Source organism: Alligator mississippiensis, chromosome 4, assembly GCF_030867095.1.
Source record: "Alligator mississippiensis isolate rAllMis1 chromosome 4, rAllMis1, whole genome shotgun sequence".
In the NCBI taxonomy this organism is placed as follows: Eukaryota; Metazoa; Chordata; order Crocodylia; family Alligatoridae; genus Alligator; species Alligator mississippiensis.
The window spans coordinates 71,409,002-71,428,142 of record NC_081827.1 but is presented as its reverse complement, the minus strand read 5'-3'; the positions used below and the strand labels follow the sequence as shown (position 1 = coordinate 71,428,142).

General features: G+C 40.8%; 1 protein-coding gene across 3 annotated transcripts in view; it reads right to left on the bottom strand.

Annotated features, from left to right (window-relative positions):
* Positions 1-19,141, bottom strand: part of LGR5 (leucine rich repeat containing G protein-coupled receptor 5) — a 131,179-nt gene that overhangs the window by 66,886 nt on the left and 45,152 nt on the right. For 2 of the 3 annotated variants that reach the window (XM_006273808.4, XM_059726087.1), the window contains exon 2: positions 13,002-13,073. In XM_006273808.4, coding sequence (XP_006273870.4) covers positions 13,002-13,073 — 72 coding nt within the window. Of the gene's footprint in view, positions 1-13,001; positions 13,074-18,252; positions 18,435-19,141 lie in introns of those variants that run through there. The other variant, XM_059726088.1, reaches the window with a different exon arrangement.

Below are 19,141 nucleotides of genomic sequence, written 5' to 3'. Positions count from 1 at the left end.
TACTTTTACACCTATCTTTTTATAAAGGGGAGAGAATTTCTCTGTACCTGCCATAAGAACAGCCCAATTTAAAGATCCCTAAGGAAAAATGGCTTTAATTTTGCTAAACTGACTAAGGCTAATCCTGAGGGCAAACTATGTTTTCCTTTTAAATACTATAAAGCCTTGCTCTCCTCAAATGGCATTCTGCTAGAATGGCCACCATGTATCTTCTTCCAAAGCTGAAACAAGGTCACTAATGAAGATGTGCCTGAATATTCCTAATAGAAGCATTAAATGCTTTCTGTTGTAAGCTTATGTCTGATAGGATACCACAGGTATAGGTATCAAAATATTCAATTTTCCTTCTGAATTGGTTGTTAAAATAATAATTTCAAACTTCTTATTCTAAATGTAAATCATATGCTTAAGTTGGATCAGATTTTTTATTTTAATTTGTTAGGTAGGGTTTAATAAAGAGTGATTCAGATTTCTAGTCACATGCTATTCTCATCCCTAAGGCCTGTATTATATATAAGGGAAAATGAATAATGTTAACAGGGAGCCTAAATAAATTGAAATATGATAAAATTATGAAGCTAGGTTGGGCAAAATAATATGGCACTGTTTTCTTATTCATGTGTGATATGCTGAACGTGGAAACTGAGTAGGTGGGTGTGAGTTTCTGGAGCCCCCGTGTTTGCCTACTGCCTGCTGAGTGGCAAAATGAAACAACAGTGAGGTTTTACTAGAGCTGTTACCACTAGTAGTATCCTGACATTTGAAAATAGTTGTGAGTTCTCAAGCAGTGTGAAAGTAAGACTTTTTTAAAATGCTTTTGGCAATTTCCAGATTTGCATGCTTATTTTCTATAACTCCTTTGGCTGAATTCAGAGAGAAATTCTTATAGATACCTGGATTTTTAACAACCAGGAAGGTTCAAACATTACTCAGTTTAAATATGCACCTGTCATTCAAATCAGACAGCAGTCCTGCTGTCCATCTCCAAGCTGCCCTCCCACAGACTTAAAAAGAAGTTTGGTTCTTGTCCATGCTGCAGCATCAGGTCCAAAATGCGCAAGACTTTTTCAGTTAACTTATGTCTCAAGATCAATAGATCAATATCTAAAATTATATTTTTTCTTCTTTGCAACAGCTAGAAAGGTTTTCATGTGACTGACTACAGCCACTTACTCTTGCAATCCTTTTCTTAATGAGCACCTTTAAGGAACTGATGCTATTAAATACATTGCATACATTCTAGAAATAGTTTACAAGATAATATTTAAATGTACGCTTTAGCACGGTGACAGTGTGAATAATGATACAGCATTAAAAACAGCAGAAAGATTGTTTTCCTTGGATATTACACCCTGGGACCTTGCTACACATTCAAAGTAAAGCTGGATAGAAACCAACTATAGAGTTGTTACACATTTTCAAGCACTAACTTTGTTGCTGGTTTGCTCTTTTAGTAGCTCGACAGTCATTTTTAAGGTGTGATAATTACTTTGCACTTGTGGCTGGTCTAAATTTATCATGCAATTAACCAGCTAATTGTGTAATATATGTAATGTGTAACATGGGCCTTTAACATCTCATTTATATTCATGTCTCATTATTTTCTCTTCATTCTTCCTATTTTCTTGCCTCCTGTTCTTTACTTGGCACAGGAGCGCCAAGAGTTAAAGATGTTCACTGCTTTGTTCCTTAACTTTCCAAAAATATTAGCCTGTCAGTGTCACCTCACCAATAAGCCACATTACTTTAGTAAGGCATTTGCTCCATTGTTTCTTTCTGTGTTCCCCATCTTGTCAGTGTTAACATACAGGAGAAAAAGCAGTTCTGGTGGGTGCCAGTCTGGCATTTCCATATGGAAGAATTCTCTCTTATTGTCAATTTTTGTGGTGTCACAGGAAAAGACATGGTAAACAGTGGAAAATAACAATAGTTGGATAGAACTAGAATTATGAGGGCATAAATGGATGAGAAAGTTAATATTTGTTTTATAAGTTTTATAACAACATGAATTTTCTAGGCAGTTATTGAACATACGAGACTGTGGAAGAAAATGCACCCACGTTTCTGTCAATTAATCTTTGTTGTTTGAGTAGATGCCTCCCTGCTACTTTTTATTGAAGTACACTTAATTTCAAAATCACTGCTGCGTTCTGGGCAAGGTCTTTTAGTGCCTCTTTGTCTGTATTAAAACAAGGCTGTGGAGCCATTGCCCCATGTTATCAACGAAGTCTGTCTTATGGTAACAAAATTTACAATGTGTCATTGGCTGGCTGCCTGCCTGCTGACAGATAGGTCTCATCAATGAATACTACAAATTAAACACAACAGTATAATCTGAATTCTATGTATAATTAATAAAATGTCACTTATACTGTGCATTACAATATATATAGAGTTTGAATGGTATATAAGACACTAAGTTGATTACAGTGAAAATTTTTGATAAAATATATTAGTTGATGATAAAATAAGTAATGCTGATGTAAATCAGGGGTAACTCCACTGAAATCAGTGCTGCAAAATCTGTAAAACTGCAGTATATGAAATCAGAAACAGGCTCCTAAGCTTCTATATTGTCTGAAGCCTGCAAACGATATTTGTTCATGTTTTTCTTTTTGCTGTGAATATCAGCTGCAGGCATTTTACATATATGATCTTAGGGTGTCTAAATTTGTAGTTTCACCTTTTGCGATATGCTCAAAATAAAAATATTCTCTCATTCATTTCAATGGGCTTTGGATCATGCCCATAACATTTTCATGGTTCCTAGTTACTTACACAAACAGTGAAAAATGTATTCTTATAGTTTTCAATGCTGTCCATAATGAGTAAGGTGCTATGTCAACAAAAAATACCATAACCTGCTCCCCAAAAACCTAATAATCTAGCTCTTCAAAGGCATGAATGACCAGGTAAGTGCTCAAATACCATTCAAAGTCTATGGCAATTGGACACCTAAAGCTAGATCCTGTTATACTTTCCTTGAGTCCCTGAAAATTCATTAATGCACCTACTGTTGTAAGTATTGTCATTTACTGTTGTATTTGTCATTTCAGCTTTAAGACTATGCCACAAAAAACAGTGAGGGAGGAGGGGGGCCCACCCACCTTCTGCATTAATGGCTTTTCAGGGACTGAAGAAAGGTAGAATGGGATTGGATTTAGGCACCTAATAGATGGAAGAGCATTCAGTCTTCACTCCCAGTTATGATTTTGAAATCCTAAATCTTTTCCTAAAACAGAGGAAATGAACATAAAAATATAGAGGGGAACAATGAATAAAATTAGGTCAATTATTTCTGTCCAGATACTTTATTTTCTATTTACTTGAAGGTCCCCCTTCATGCTTTAATATCATGATGACCATAAGGTTTGCAGGTCCTTTATTTATGCCTGTACCTGAAAGCTTGCAAATAAAGAATTGTTTTTGTAAACATCTAGTTGGTCTAATAAAAGATATCACTGCTATGATGAGTTCTGATTCCTTTATTCTGCATTGCATTTATGTTGTGTTTTCATTTGGTAACAAAATACATTTTTTTTAAGATATCTGTTTCCCAAATCTCATACTTTCCACTGTACACTTCACAAAAAAGACAGCGACATTGAAATACTTTCAACAACAATTATAATAATACACTGGGCAGACTATATGCTTTTTAAGTCTTTTTTTTTTTTTTAAACAACAGAGATCTCAAAAAATAGTTTTGCACCTGCACGGAGGTTTAGAGTTTGATTTAAGGTGGCTTTGTTGCTCAATTTTGCAAACTGGATGTCATTTGAAGCTGTCTTACTCTAAAATATTTTTTTTAGAAAAAAAATTGTAAAAAGAACAGCTGCTGGGTTTTTTTCCCTGTTGTTTTACCAAAGCACCTGTCTTAAGTTGTTGAACAATAGCAATGTATTAAAAATCACTTGGAATTTTGCCCATCTATATCCTATCCCCTTTAAAATGACTATTTTTTGTGTATATGAAAAGAAACTAGATCTGTACTCTTCAACAACTCTTTAATTAATTCCGGATCGCAATTGGCTTGCTTCCTCAGTCTTTATAGAGTCATTCACTCAGTAAATAAAACAGTTTCAGGTATGGTTTTGAACATTTGTTAGCAATGAGCTGAAGTAACTACATTCACATATACCATATTTACTTGAATCCAAGACAAGGTTCTTCCCCCCATTTAACAAGATGGTGGGAGGGCAGCAGCTGCTGTGGCTTCGGCTCCAATTCCAGCTTGGGTCCCAATTGGGGTTAGGGTCAGAGATGCAGCTGCTGCCCACCCCTTTGCTGTCTCTGCCCCTCCTTCAGCCTCTGTGCCCCCCTTCCTCGTCCTCCCCCCCCGCAGCTTACCCTCCTTGTGGCTCTGGCACAGCTCAGGTCTCATTCCAGCCTGGGAGGTGAGTTTGCTCCAGTCCCCACCTGGCTGAGCCTTGGAACAGCTGATGTGGTGACTGCTCTGGTGGGCCCCAGAGCCTGGGCTGGAACTACTGCCACTAATACCATTGCTATTGGGCTAAGCCGGGGCCAGAGCAAACACATGCTCTGTACCCCAGCCTGGAGCAGGGCCAGAGCCCTGCTGGAGCCAGAGCAAGGGTAAGTGGTGGGAAGGGGCAAACAGGGGAGCCAGGGATAGAGGAGGGACAGGGCAGACAGCAGGGAAGTCGGGCTGGGGGGCAGGCACGGGAGAACAAATAGCAGCAGGGAAGGCATGGCAACGCAGGCAGCAGTGGGGGGTGGTGACAAGTGGAAGTGGGGGGAAAGGTAGCAGGGCAAAAAGGTATGGGGGGCAAGAGGCTGGAGTCAAGCTGCTTGATTCCCTTGCCGCCTGTCCCTCTCCTGCCTGCCCCCACCAACTGCCCCTGTGCCACTGCTTTCCCTGCTGCAGTGGTTGAGAATGAATTTAAGATGACCCTTTAATAATCAGATTCCAATCATGCAAAAATATAACGTTTATAATGTTTCCACATACAAAATTGGCGGCATTGTCTTAAATTCAGAGTTGTCTTGGATTCAGGTAAACACGGTTGTTTCACTCTCCGTCTCTTCAGACAGCCCTGATGTAGGTGGCTATGCATCCACAATTTTACTTTTTTGTCTAGAATCTTGGTGCTCATAACTTTTTTAACATTTTAAGTTAACGGATTGCTATATTAATAGTAACTGACATTTTAAAAGAAATTTGGCTTTGATTTTATAACCTATTCAACCTCCTGGAAGCGAGCGGGTCAGAATCTGCTTTCTGAACCAGTATGAATCCACAGAGTTTATATTCATGTGCCTGGCCCACTGAAGTGGGAAAGTGTACAAGGGGAAAATTAGGTCCCAAAAGACCCATAGTGAATGGTAAGAAATGAACCTCTACAAAAATAAATGTCCTGGAACCTAGTACAGCCTCAGTTTTCAGAGTGAAACAATGCTTTCAAACATTTTGGAGGACATTTTCCATTTTGAACAGAGAGTAATTCCAAGTTTGGTAGTTAAGTTACTCTAAACGTTGGGTTAATGTAAGACCAATTGTAACCCTGAAGAGGACTGGAGTAGCACAGAAAAGCCTCTTTGCGCACACCCCAAACCAAGGAACCTAATGGGGCCATGGGGACTGATTTTGAAGGTCCACGGTCCCAGGGAGTGGAGCAAAGTTAGACAATGCCCCCACCCCCCCGCCTCTTCCCTAAACAGCAAAAGAGAGAACAGTCCAGAGGGGAAAGGATCCGAAGAAGCTCAGAGAAAACAATCAGACAGCCACAAGGCAACAAGTGATGCAAAAGAGTAAGAGAGAATGAAAAATATGTCCCATATATGTATACAAATATGAGAAGTACAGAGAACAAACTGGATGAGTACAGGGAACATTACAGCCCATGAAACTATAATCTAACTGGTGTCACAGAGACCTGGTGGGATATCTCTTATAACTACAGCATCAACACCGAGGGCTACACTTTGTTTGAGAAGGACAGGGTTGGGAAAAAGACAATGATGATGCCATGTATATTACAACTACAAATGCTTCTTCTCTGGTTTAGGAGGAAGAAGGTAGCAGATCAGAATGTATATGATAAAAGATAAAAAGTGACAGATACAGTAACTATACAATGCTCGTGATTTATTATGGGCCATCAAGTCAGGAAGAAGCAATGGGGAAAGCACTCCTCAAAAAGGTGACAAAATTATCCAAAATTATGAAATAGTACTGATAGGAGACTTTAATTTTCTATATATCTGCTGGAAGAATGATAAAGCCAAAAATAAATTGTTGAGCAAGCTCCTAACTTATGTGGAGGACAACTTTCTGTTCAAGAAATTTGAGGATACAACTAGGGCAGTGTTCTCCAACCTTTTTATGGTGAAGATCACTTTTTGTAAGTAAAGGTCACCCCAGGATCTACTGCCCTCTCTCCCCCTGGACAAGCTGCCTGGGCTCTGACCCCACTCACCCAGCCCGGCCCAGGTGGCAGGGGGCATAACTAAGCCCAGCCACATGCGTCCTGCCACTCCCAATTGTGGAGCCTCTGTCAGACTGAGAGAGACTGTCAGAGGCTCCATGAGTGACCAGTCAATCAAGAATGACTGGTTGGTGACCAGTGAACTAGGGGATCATCTGTCCTGGATCTTATACTAAACAACAGCGAAGAACTGGTGTAGGATGTGAAGGTGATGGGAAATTTGGAAGTGATCATGACAGGATAGAATTTATGATCTTGAGTTAGGGAAAACTTGAGGTCAGCAGAACTAAGAAACTGGATTTGAAAAAATCAGGTTTCAGTTGACTTAAGGAGACAGTTGGCAAGGTTGCATGGGAGAAGAGACTGGAGGAAAAGGGAGCCTAGTAGGGCTAGAAGCTTCTAAAGGGCACAGTACTGGAAGCCCAACAAGAAGCTGTTTTGGCAGGATGGAAGCACAAAGAGCTCCTAGGATGCCTCAAACAAAAAAGGAAAGCAATACAGGAAAGATGGGCAGGTCACCAAGGAAGCATACTAGGAAACAACAAGAACTTGCAGGCCAGGTCTCAGAGGACTGGAAAAGGGCCAATGTGGTCCTTATTTTCAAGAAGGGGAGGAAGGAGGATCCAAGCAACTATAGGCCAGTCAGTCTCACCTCCATCTTTGGTAAAGTCCTTGAAAAGATTATTAAGGCTCATATATGTGAGAGCCCAGCAGGAAAAATTATGCTGAGGGGAAGCCAGCATGGGTTCATAGCAGGTAGATCATGCCTGACTAATCTAGTCTCTTTTTATGACCAGGTTACAAAACACCTGGATGCAGGAGTAGGTGTAAACATCGTTTACTTAGACTTCAGGAAGGCCTTCGATACGGTATCCCACCCCATACTAGTGAACAAATTAAGAGGATGATTACACAGTCTGGTGAGTGGCAAATTGGCTAGAGGGTCATACCCAGAGAGTGGTGGTGGATGGGTTGGTATCAACGTGGGCAGTGGGGTCCTGCAGGGCTCAGTCCTTGGACTGATACTCTTCAATGTCTTCATCAGTGACTTGGATGAGGGAATGAAGTGTACTCTGTCCAAGTTTGCAGATGATACAAAACTGTGGGGAGAAGTGGACACACTGGAGGGCAGGGAATAACTACAGGCAGACCTGGACAGGTTGGACAAATGGGTAGAAAACAATAGAATGCAATTTAACAAGGAGAAATGCGAAGTGCTGTACCTGGGAAGGAAAAATATCCAGCACATCTACTGCCTAGGAAAAGACCTGCTTGGCAGCACAGAAGTGGAAAGGGATCTCGGAGTCCTAGTCATCAGCAGATGCATGACAAACAGAACCAAGGAGGTGATACTTCCCCTCTATCAGGCGCTGGTCAGACCGCAGTTGGAATACTACGTGCAGTTTTGGGCGCCACACTTCAAGAGGGATGTGGATAACCTGGAGAGGGTCCAGAGAAGGGACACTCATATGGTTAAGGGCTTGCAGGCCAAGCCCTACGAGGAGAGACTGGGGCACCTGGGCCTCTTCAGCCTCCGCAAGAGAAGGTTGAGAGGCGACCTTGTGGCTGCCTATAAATTCATCATGGGGGTGCAGAAGGGAATTGGTGAGGCTTTACTCACCAAGGCACCCCTGGGGGTTACAAGAAATAATGTCCATAAGCTAGCAAAGACTGAACATTAGGAAGAACTTATTCACAGTTAGAGTGGCCAAAATCTGGAATAGGCTCCCAAGGGAGGTAGTTCTCTCCCCTATCCTGGGGGTCTTCAAGAGGAGGTTAGATAGGCATCTGGCTGGGGTCATCTGAACCCAGCACTCTTTCCTGCCTATGCAGGGGGTTGGACTAGATCTATTGAGGTCTCTTCTGACCCTAACATCTATGAATAAGGTGGGCAAAAGTAAAAAAAAAAATGAACTTCACCTTGCAAGGCAAGTCAAGGACAACAAAAATATGTTGGCCAGAAAAGAAAAACCAAGGAAGCTGTTGGTTCACCAAAAAACTTTTAATAGGACAAACTCTTAACAAAAAATGCAAAAGGAGCAGATTTGGTCAACAATGACTTCGCCTCAGTGTTCATAAAAATTAGGCTGCAACCAGATATCGCAAAAGCATTATTTTGGCAAGGAAGGGGATAAGGTGAGGGATGGCATAACAAAAGAAAGTATCGGAGAGCTTTTGATGGGTCTGAACAAATTCAAGTCAGTAGCCCCTGATGAACTTCATACCAGGTCCTGAAGGAACAGACAGAGGAGATCTCTGAGCCTTCGGCAATAATATTTACAGAGTCATGGGAGACAGGCAAGGTACCAGAGGACTGGAAACGGGCCTAGTGCCCCTCTTTAAAAAAAAGGCTAAAAGAAGAAACTTGGAAACTACAGACCAGTTAGTCTCACTTTGATACCTGGGAAATTACAGGAGCATATCATAAAGAAGTCCATTTGCAAGTATCTGGAGAAGGAAAGCCTGATCACAAGCAGACAGCATAGATTTACTATGAACAAATCATGCCCAACAAACAAGATTGCCAACCCAAGAATTTTTTTTCCTGATAATCTGCAAACTTTTTACTGACAACCAAACATTTTAATGACATATATTTTTACTGATATATTTTTTACATTATATAAATATAACTCTCTTGCCCTTCTGCTAGGTCCCCGTTCGAAGGGTTAGCTTCAAATGTAAGGAGTTTAAATATTATTTTAACAGGGTTGCTGTTAAACATTTGGGGGGGGGGGATTTAAGTTTGGTTGTCAATACAAAGTTTGCAGTAGAAAAAATTCTCTTGGATTGACAATCCTGACTGACTGAAGCAATGGTTTTATACCATGCTGCCCCCTCCCTGGGGTCCCCTACTCATCCCCCCACCCTGATGCCCCCAACCACACCCTCTACCATATTGCCCTACTCCACCAAGCTACATCCTACACTTACCCCTTCCAGTCCCACTCCCCCAGTCTTGGCACAGATCCCCAAAAAGGGGCACAGATGCCCCAACAGTACTATAGGCAGCTGACAGGATTCAACAGCAGCAGCAGCACATGGCCAAGGAGCAAGAAGGTCTATAAAGGCCTGATAAGATCTCACTGCAGAGTTGTGTGCTTCAACTTGGACACCAGGTGGCACTACTGTGCTCTGTCTGTGCTTCAACACTGTATCCAGCTTCTTTCCTACCACACAGCTTCAGTCAGCATTGACTGCTTAGACTTTTTACTGACCTTCCATAAATTTATGGACAGTCGGCAACCCTACAAAAAACTTGATCTCCTTCTTCAACAGGATAACTAGTTGGATGGATGAAGGGAATGCTGTTGGAGAAATGAGGGACAGTCAAAACTACCATAAGGTAGTATAGTGAGACAGCTAGCTCAATAGCCACAAGCAAAGGGTAATTATAAATGGATGCATGTCAGAATGGCAGCAGGTTTCGAGTGGAGTCCCGCAGGGATCTGTCTTGCCCCAGTGCTGTTCAATGTGTTTACTAATGATTTGGATGCTTGCAAAGAGAGTTTCTTGAACAAATATGCAGACAACATTAAACTGGGAAGGATTGTGAACACATTGTGGGACAAAAGTACAATTCATAAGGATCTTGACAGATTAGAAAATTGGGCTGGAGCCAACAGGATAAAGTTCAGTGCTGACAAATGGTAGGTGCTACACCTCAGAAAAAATAAGCAAAAATACAAATACAAGATGTGTGAAATCTGGCTGGATGGCAGCTCTATGGAAAAAGATCTTGTAGTCCTGGTGGATCACAAATTTAATGAGTCTGCAGTGTGATGCAGCTACAGATTTCACAGACATTAGGGCTGAAAGGGACCTTGGAAGATCATAGAGTCCAGCCCCCCTGCCCCAGGGGCAGGAAGTCAGGTGGGGTTACAGGATCCCAGTAAGACAAACATCCAATTTTTTCTTGAAGGTGTTCAGAGTAGGTGCTTGAACCACCTTTGATGGCAGGCTATTCCAGACCTTGGGGGCTCGGACAGTAAAGAAACTCTTCCTTATGTCCAGCCTGAAATGGGCTTGCAGGAGTTTATAACTGTTCAACCTTGTTGTCCCTTGGGGGGCTCTGGTGAACAATTGTTCCCCCCAGATCCTGGTGAACACCTCTGATAAACTTATAGGTGGCCATCAGATCACCCCTGAGCCTATGCTTTTTCAGGCTGAAGAGAAGGAGTTCAGCTACACAAAAGACAAATGCAGTTTTATGCTGCATCAATAGAGGAATTAGGTACAAGGCATGGCAGGTAATAGTGCCTCCACTTGGAATTGGTTAGGCTTCCACTTAGAGTACTGCATATAGTTTGGGGCTCCACATTTTAAAAAAAGACATGGAAAACCTAGAGAGGGTCCATAGGCAGTCAACCAAAATAATAAAGAGATTAAAAAGCAAGCCATACGCAGAGAGGTTGAAGGACATGTTCAGGTATACGAAAAAGGCATTGAAGACGGGACATGATAGCAGTCTTCAAGTACTGAAGGACTGCCATATAGAAGAAGGAAAACACCTTTTCTCTTTAACATAACATCCTAATCTGCCACAGGTAAAGCAGGGGGGGCTGTAGAGGCCAATGTCCTGCTGCTTCAAAGGTTGTTAAAATATGCTTGAGAGATCCAAGAAAGAGGGCCACTCTCTGTGCTACATCTTTGGCAATCCCTGGCAGTCAAGGATGATTGTCTTCCATGATTGTCCTATCTGCAGGTCCAAATATGGCTGACGAGGCTGACCTCAAATTGACAGACTGTTGCAACCCTGTGCTACAGAGATAGGCAAAACCTCTCATGGCCTGTACCAATCTGACCGTGGGGTAAAATTCCTTCCTGACCCCAAATACGGCAATTGGTTTGACTGTCAGTGCAGAGGAAGGACCTTCTACACAGGCACAGGCACCTCCACGTTTAAGTCCCAGTAGGAGCATCAGTATACCATAGTCAAAATCTTTAGCCTTGGCTGCAGCCCAAAACACAAAGCTTATGAGGAAGGCTTATAACAAACCCCTGACACATGTAGCAGTAGGAAGGGAAAAATCCCCTCCCAGTCCCAGGTGGCAACCAGCAAAGCCAAGAAGCATGGGAAATACCCATAGCAGAACATAGGCAAGGGAGAGGGGGACAGAAAGGCAGAAAAGGGTAACACCAAAACGAAGGGCTATCAGGACTGGTATATATGCACAGAATAAGAGCGTTAACTTGGATGTAGCTTGGATACAAGAATCGGAATGTGATAGCAGAATTAATATGTGAACAGTATTTTCAGAAAGAAAGGAGTAGAATTATTTAGGACAATGGGTTATGTAGTTAACAAAACTGAAATGCAGTTAACAGAGTTGGGAGGGACGAGATGAATTAGGTTATAACAGGGGTAGACAGTAGCTGGCATGCGTGCCAGAGCAAGGCACGCAAAGGCATTTTGCTTGGTGCATATGCCTTCGGGTGGGGGTGGGGGGCTACACTGCCACAACAAGGATTGGGTCCCTCGTGGCTCCCCTGCCATGCCAACATCTAACAAGTAGAGGTTGTAGGTGTTTTTGGCACTCTGCCCAAAAACATTGCCGACCCCTGGTTATAATATGTTTTTGTGTGGAGGCACCACCATAATTTTGCATGTCCCTTGTGGGTTTTATGATGTGCTGGCTGCTAAAATGCCTGAAATAAAGGAGGCCTACAGTTTAGGGGCTTATAAAAGAACATGTTTTTTTAGAGGTTGATGCTAAACAGTTCCTTTAATCCACTTCTTGATTTTTTAATCCAAGTGCAGCATTTTTTCCCCAGGTTCTATGGCACATCAGCTACTGAGTATCGATCACTCTAAGGGAGAATTTGGAGTTTACTTTTAAGCTTAAGACATGTTCACTAGGAATGCTACAATGCACACCTGTGACCTGAACATAGTACCTTCCATTTCTGGTTAGGTCATTATCACTTCTGCCTGGCATAATCTGTCCAATTCTATGTCTGATGAGCTAGTTTGTGCTGTATACATTTTCTTTCTTTTACAGAGAGTATTGGATGGCACACCTCTAAGCTTTTTGTAGGATTCTGTGTTTTACACTCAGCCTTGAGGGAGGATAAATTTAAGTGTAAGGGAAAAGTAATTAAAAGTGATGAGGACAAGGAGACTTCACGCTATGAAATGTAGACTTAGTTGTCCTTGACACAGGCAGAACCAAGCAGCAGGTTTTGGTTTTGATTATAGCTTTACTTGCTATTTTAATAAACATGAGCCAGTATTCAAACTTTTAATATCCTGCTGCTTAACTATTTCCAAAAAGCAATCCAGCTTTTTTAAACAGCCCTTGTTTAAAAATTTTAATTTGTTTGGCTCTGTCTTGGCTTAGAGAAGTTGTAGCCTCATGGTAACTCTTTTATAAGTTCATTTCCAGAATCACAAGCAATTGGTTTTTTCAACTAAGTGTTTCCGCATGTGCCAAAAGTGTCAGGGCTGACAGCTTTCCTGAACTGTTTTATCTGGTTCCCACAGTAAGTATCAGAGACAAACACAGGAATGTGTCTAGTGCTGACTATGCCCATCAAAGATACAATGATACTTACAGCTCTTCCAGGAAGCGGAGATTGTGCAGGGGGTTTGAGGGCAGCTTAGAGATGTTGTTCATACTGAGATCACTGTAGGGGAAAACAGACAGAGCCTTAATATGGCATGCCACAACTGTGGTATCCAGCTGTTCATTCCACACATTTTTAAGTACTATGTTAACAAAAATTAGTTCCTCTGCCAGGACTGATGAATCATTATCTAGTTAGCATTATAAACATTTTCTTTCTTAATAAAGCAGCTTTATCAAAGCAAAATACAAGCTGTAACATACACACTTTCCAAAGATTCTGGAATGTTTTCTCATGCTCTGTAAATCAGCTGGCAAACTAAAAAGTCCTGCAATACTTTTAGTCTACATAATTTTAATAAACCACTATAACACATTAAAATTATTTAGTAATAAAAGAAAATTACTATCATTTGTTGCTTTAGCATTGTGGCATATTATTGGGTTGATAAAGCAGACAAACCAAACTGTCAAGAAGTAAGAACTCTACGTTTTACTTTTCATATAGACATGGAAAATATTGCTTTGGCCGTATAATCTAATGTATAGAGCTACTGATTTTTTCCTAAATTACTTTAGGTACTTTGTAAAAACAAATAGTCTGATTCAAAGCAATACAAATTTAAAAATAACAACGCCTTCTCCTTTTTAACTTGCTTCTTTTTGCAGGTTCTCAAATTGCATTAAAGAAGTGAAATGAACCATAAAACAAGGGTGTAATGTGATCCTGCCATGTAGCACACTTCCTGGTGGGATTCCACAGTAGTTCCTGGCACAGGAAACCACTAGCCATCTAAGCTCTGGTCGGAACTCAATCAATTTCTGTTTTAGGCTAAATTTCATCTAATTGGTTTTTATCTTTTAAAAATAATTTTTTCACAGTCTTTCCTATGCTTCTGTAGAATCATTATCAATTTCACCTAATATAAGACTAAGAGCAATTAAATTTACATAATAAAATACTGTACATAATATATGATGTATGAAACTATGTCAGAAAAGTATTAACAGTGTTCTTAACATCAAGAATGTTTTTTACCTACATATTAAATATAAATGTTTTGTTACCTATTAAAAGCACCCTGTTTTTAAGTCATTTAATGCTTGGATAGTGGATGGTATTCAATGACTGATTTTTTTTCTAGTTGATAAAATATTCTAAGTAAATTATCTGAATTTATTTATGTTGGTAAAATTTCTATTAATCACACTATTTATTTATTTCACATCAGAAAATAAAAGTTTTCAGTTCTCTCTATATATTTATGTATGTTTGAATCACTACTTTTATTGAGATATAAGAACTACAAAGCACAGCTAAATCAGGATACTGAAATGAAAGGAAAATGTATTATTTCACAACAGTTTTTAAATGACTAATAGAATTACTTTTTTGCATTCATTTTGGAATCAACGTTATTAATCGTAAAACTGTGTAGTGATAACATTTGCTCTCTTACTGTGAGATCAATGCATCAAATACATTGCCACTTTATGATTATCCTTTCATTTTGCTAAAGGAATAAATGTATTCATATATCTTTATTTATTTGGACAGAAGGAAATCCCATCCTTTAAATAGATAACATCTTAGTAAATAGTGGGTGCATTTACACACGTGATTAATGCTCACAAATAAACTCCAGAACAATATGCTCTGGAGTTTTTTGCTCCTGGGTGCACCATCTGAATGTACACTCAGTAGCAAAAAACTCCAGAGCTCTGCACTGAAGCAGCCTGTGCTACAGCCAGCCCAGGCAGTGTCTACACATGTGCTGCTGTACATGAAAAAAACCCCTCTGCAGCAGGGCAGTACATGTATTTACAAGTACTGTAGTATTTACAAGTACAACCCTGCTGCAGAGTTTATGAGTTTTGTGCGCCCTAATAGTGGTGCACATATAGATGCCGAGACATGTACTGTACAGTAAATACGTTTACAGCACAGTTGACTAATCATGTAGACCCGCCCAGTGAGAGACAATATGGTATGTAAAGCAAAATCAGTTTGATTTGCATTTTCTAAATGCATCTCAATGGGTTTTTGTAAATGAATATACTTTTCCAGTTTTTAAATAAAAAAAAAATCAAATTCTGCCACCTGAAAGTAGAAGGCATTAAATTTCAAATTGCCACATGTATGGGTGCAACACATAAACAGCATTTCTCTGTCCTCTGAACAAGATAGACCAACTCTGAACTTTTCATTAATGCTTTCTGTTATAGTAGGAGTAATCTGTATAGGAGAGAGAGACAGTATATGATGTATAACTGAGGATTCTCACCTCACCAAATACCTGTGGTATGCCAGTAACACCTGTCATCCAAAGCCTCCTAATGAGCCTTTCTGCAAAAGCTTGGAATACAAGGATAGGAACAGGCAGCTTTTAACCCTTGCTTTTGCTGTGCACTGTGGCCATGCATTAGTATACCACAACTGCACGAGCAACACTGGAAGTGGTTGTTGCCCTGAGAACCCAGCTGCCCTATTATATGCTTCCATGTGCTAGTTGCTCAATGCATACAAAATTCTAAAAATGTCTTTAAAAAACTAGTTAAGCATACATAATGTATTATCTTATATATGTACATTTTTTTTACAGCATCAGACAAAACAGGAAGATATCTGTCTGTAAGAAGCCTGCAAAATTAACCTCCCACCAAAAAAAAAAAAAAAAGTTAAAAATTTAAAGAACAGAAATGAACACCACATACACACGTGGCATATTAGAAATGGAATGATGTTTACCCATATGAAATGCAAGCTCATGCACTTAGGGACCAATAACAAGGACTTTGTTTATAAGAGGGGCATAGTGAGGAGACAGCTGAGCAAAAGGGGGAGCTATTGCATTGGCTGCTCCTAATATGACCATGAGCTGCCAATGTGATACCACTGTGAAAAAATGCCAACAATCCCAAGGTGCATTAGATGGGACATATGCAGTAAAGCCAAGGAACTACTAGCAGTATTGTAAGACCCTATGTAAGATACTATGTGCAGTTCTGGGATTGCCAATGATCCAAAAAATATTAACTTAAGCAGGTTCCAAGAAGGGACATTAAAGCTGTTAAGGGAATGGAAATCTTGTTATGAAAGATTAAAAGAGTTTGGCTTGTTTCACTTACTGAAACAGAGATTGAGAAGATGTATGGCCATCCTTTGCAAGCATGTTCATGGAGTGAATATTAGAAAAGAAAAAGAGCTTTTTAAGCTGAATATTGAAACAACACTGGCACAAGAACAAATGGCTACAGACTGGCTACAGAAAATTTAGATTTGGAAATGATCCAATTCTAATTTAGGCTAGAAGTTATAAGTTTCCAGCTGTCAGATGAGTGAAGTTTCAGAATGGTCCTTCAAGCAAAGTGAAGGTGGCAAAGAAACTGAAACACTTTAAGACTGAATTGGATAAGTTTATGGTTACTAGTGGGAGAAAGATGGAATTTTTTTACCCCCTTATGATTTCTCTTGGCTTCAGGGGGCCCAAAAAGAATGTTTTCTCTGAAGCATTGTGACACTGGCCACAACTAAGGCTTATTCTACTGTTCACTCGTATTGAGCACCTTTACATGGGACATTTACTACACAGTTGACCAATAAACTGCATGGTAAATGTCTCTATGTCTACATGTGTACCCAGGGTTCAAATTACACTTCAGCTCTAGGTGGCAGGGGCATTCTGCAAAAAATTGGCCAGGTCGGGGCTATGTGCACGGGTCCCAGCCAGTACCGCAGCGTTAGGGCCAGCGGCGGTGGCAGCTGCAAGGTGCTGCCACCAAGGCTGCTTAGAAAGGCACGGGGCAGGCCAGGGGCTGTGTGCAGTGGCACATGGGCTCCGGGCTGTTGCAGGGGGGAGAAGGGGTGCTGACCAGCCCATGGGTGGGGGGAGCTCTCATCTCTTATGGGGGGCTCTTGTCTCTTATAGGGGGGCTAAGGCCCCCAAGCTCCCCCGTAATTCGAACCCTGTGTGCGCCCCTATTAGGGTGCGCAAAATGAATAAACCCTACAGCAGAATAGTCTTGTAAAACAAGAGTACTATACTGCTGTGAAGTTTTCCATGCACAGTAGTGCACATTTAGACAAGGGTGCCTCGCTGAAGCACCCTTGTGACCCAGCCAGCTGCTCAGTAGCATGTGGAGCCAGGGGGAGCAGCCCTGGGCTGGCTGCTCCCCCTGGCTCCACATGCAGCAGCGGGGACTAGCTGAAGCATGAGGGTGCTTCAGCCCATGGGCTGGCCCCGCGTTAAAGCTCTGTTGTGCCTCAGCCAGCCCTCTGCTGCAAATGCAGCCCTATTGGAGCAGCCCTGGGCTAGTTGCTTAGGTGGGGCTCCACATGTTTTTGTGGGGTGGGGGGCTGGGGCATAAGGGTGATTCAGTGTGAGGGCTGCCTGCCAACTAGCCCCACATTGAAGCACCCTCATACTTCAGCCAGCCTCTCTGCAGCCTGTGGAGCTAGGGGGAGCAGTGGCAGGCTGACCTCCTGGTTCCTCTGTCATCCTAGGCTGGTCCAGCTGGGCTCCATGTGCTGTTCATGAAAAAACTCTGGAGCAATAAGCTCTGGAGTTTATTTATGCATGTTAAATTGCATATGTAGATGCACCCACTAACTTCCAAATCTGGCTTCAGGAAGGATTTTTTTTCTATAGGTCAGATTGGCATGAACTGTGTGGGTTTTGGTCTTTTCATGTAGCTTGGGGCACAGTTCTAGGATTCTCTGAGCATATATTAACCAACTAACTGCTTCTCAGTTTAGTGGTATGGCTTTGCAATGCCCTCACTTCCTCTGTTTTTACCTACAGAATGTTATAGGGTGTTCTTGTTGTTTCAGGGATTGTGCCCTGTAGTTGAATGTGAATATTAAAATGGTGATTTGGGGGATTCCTTGCTGTAACTATGGCCTGCAAATGCAGGAGAGTGGACTAGGCCAAGATCCTTCTATTCTTATGTTCCTATATTCTTATATGCCTAATAAAATGGCCAGTTTTTAAATTCACTGAGGCCTGATGCACATGTATGAGAGCCTATATTGGTATATGCAGCTGCTTGTTCCAAAGGAGGCACAGACTCCAGGATAAAGAGCATATCTGTCAGTTTAGACAAGCAGCCAATACAGCAAGCAACAGCTACTTAGTAGACTGGTTCTACACACCACTTACACTGAAAACAGTACTAAGGAGTGCCTAGGATTGGCCTTATACCCCAACCAGCTAAATTATATTTTCAGAAGGTGTATTTACCAATTTTTCTGTTTCCCTGCTTTATACTAGCCTGTCAGAACTAGTGTAGTACTTGGCTCTTGCTAGAAAAGAGGAGGGAATGGAGAATGTGTTATAAGTAATTTCAGTGTAATAATAAATAAGAGCTTCACATAAAAATAACAATACCAATTCTTATAACAATAAGAACTTTACAATAAAGAGCTTCATATAAACAATAAAGATCTTCAGCTGATTTCAATAGAACTGATTTTATACTAGTTTTGGATCCAGCCCCCAAACTACCATTTTTTTTTTTGCACATGTTCGCCCTAAAAATCAAAATAACTAAGCCCTAGACTTTTCTATTCAAACCTGATATACATTTACATGCTACAATGATAAATAAGATATGTAAAAACTATAGTTAAACATGCAATTATTAGAACCCTGAAATCTTTTAAACATATTTTTATAACAAGCAAACATATTGCCATGCACTTCCATTAAAACTTATGTGCAAATCCAACTGACTTTAATGAGAGTTTGCCATGAGACTGAATTCCAAAGGTAATATAGAATGATGTGAATAACATAACATCAGATGTAAACATTATAAAATTTAATATACACTACTAGGCTCCAGTATTGTACTTTGCCAGAGGTTGTTTCAGACAGACAGACAAAAATCACCTGGTCTCCAGTAAAAATTCTAAAACCTGGTCTCCAAGAGTTGGCCGGCAGTAGTGATGTGTCAGGGAACAAAAGTTTTATCTTTGAAGAAGATGCAAAAAATTACTTGAATTATTGTAACAGGTTGCACTATTGCATCTGTAAAAATCTCTATATTTGGTCCAGTGGCCCACCATCCTGGGCTTCTGACCAGTAATTTATAGTAGAGGGAGAAGAATTTCACATTTGAGAAAAGCAG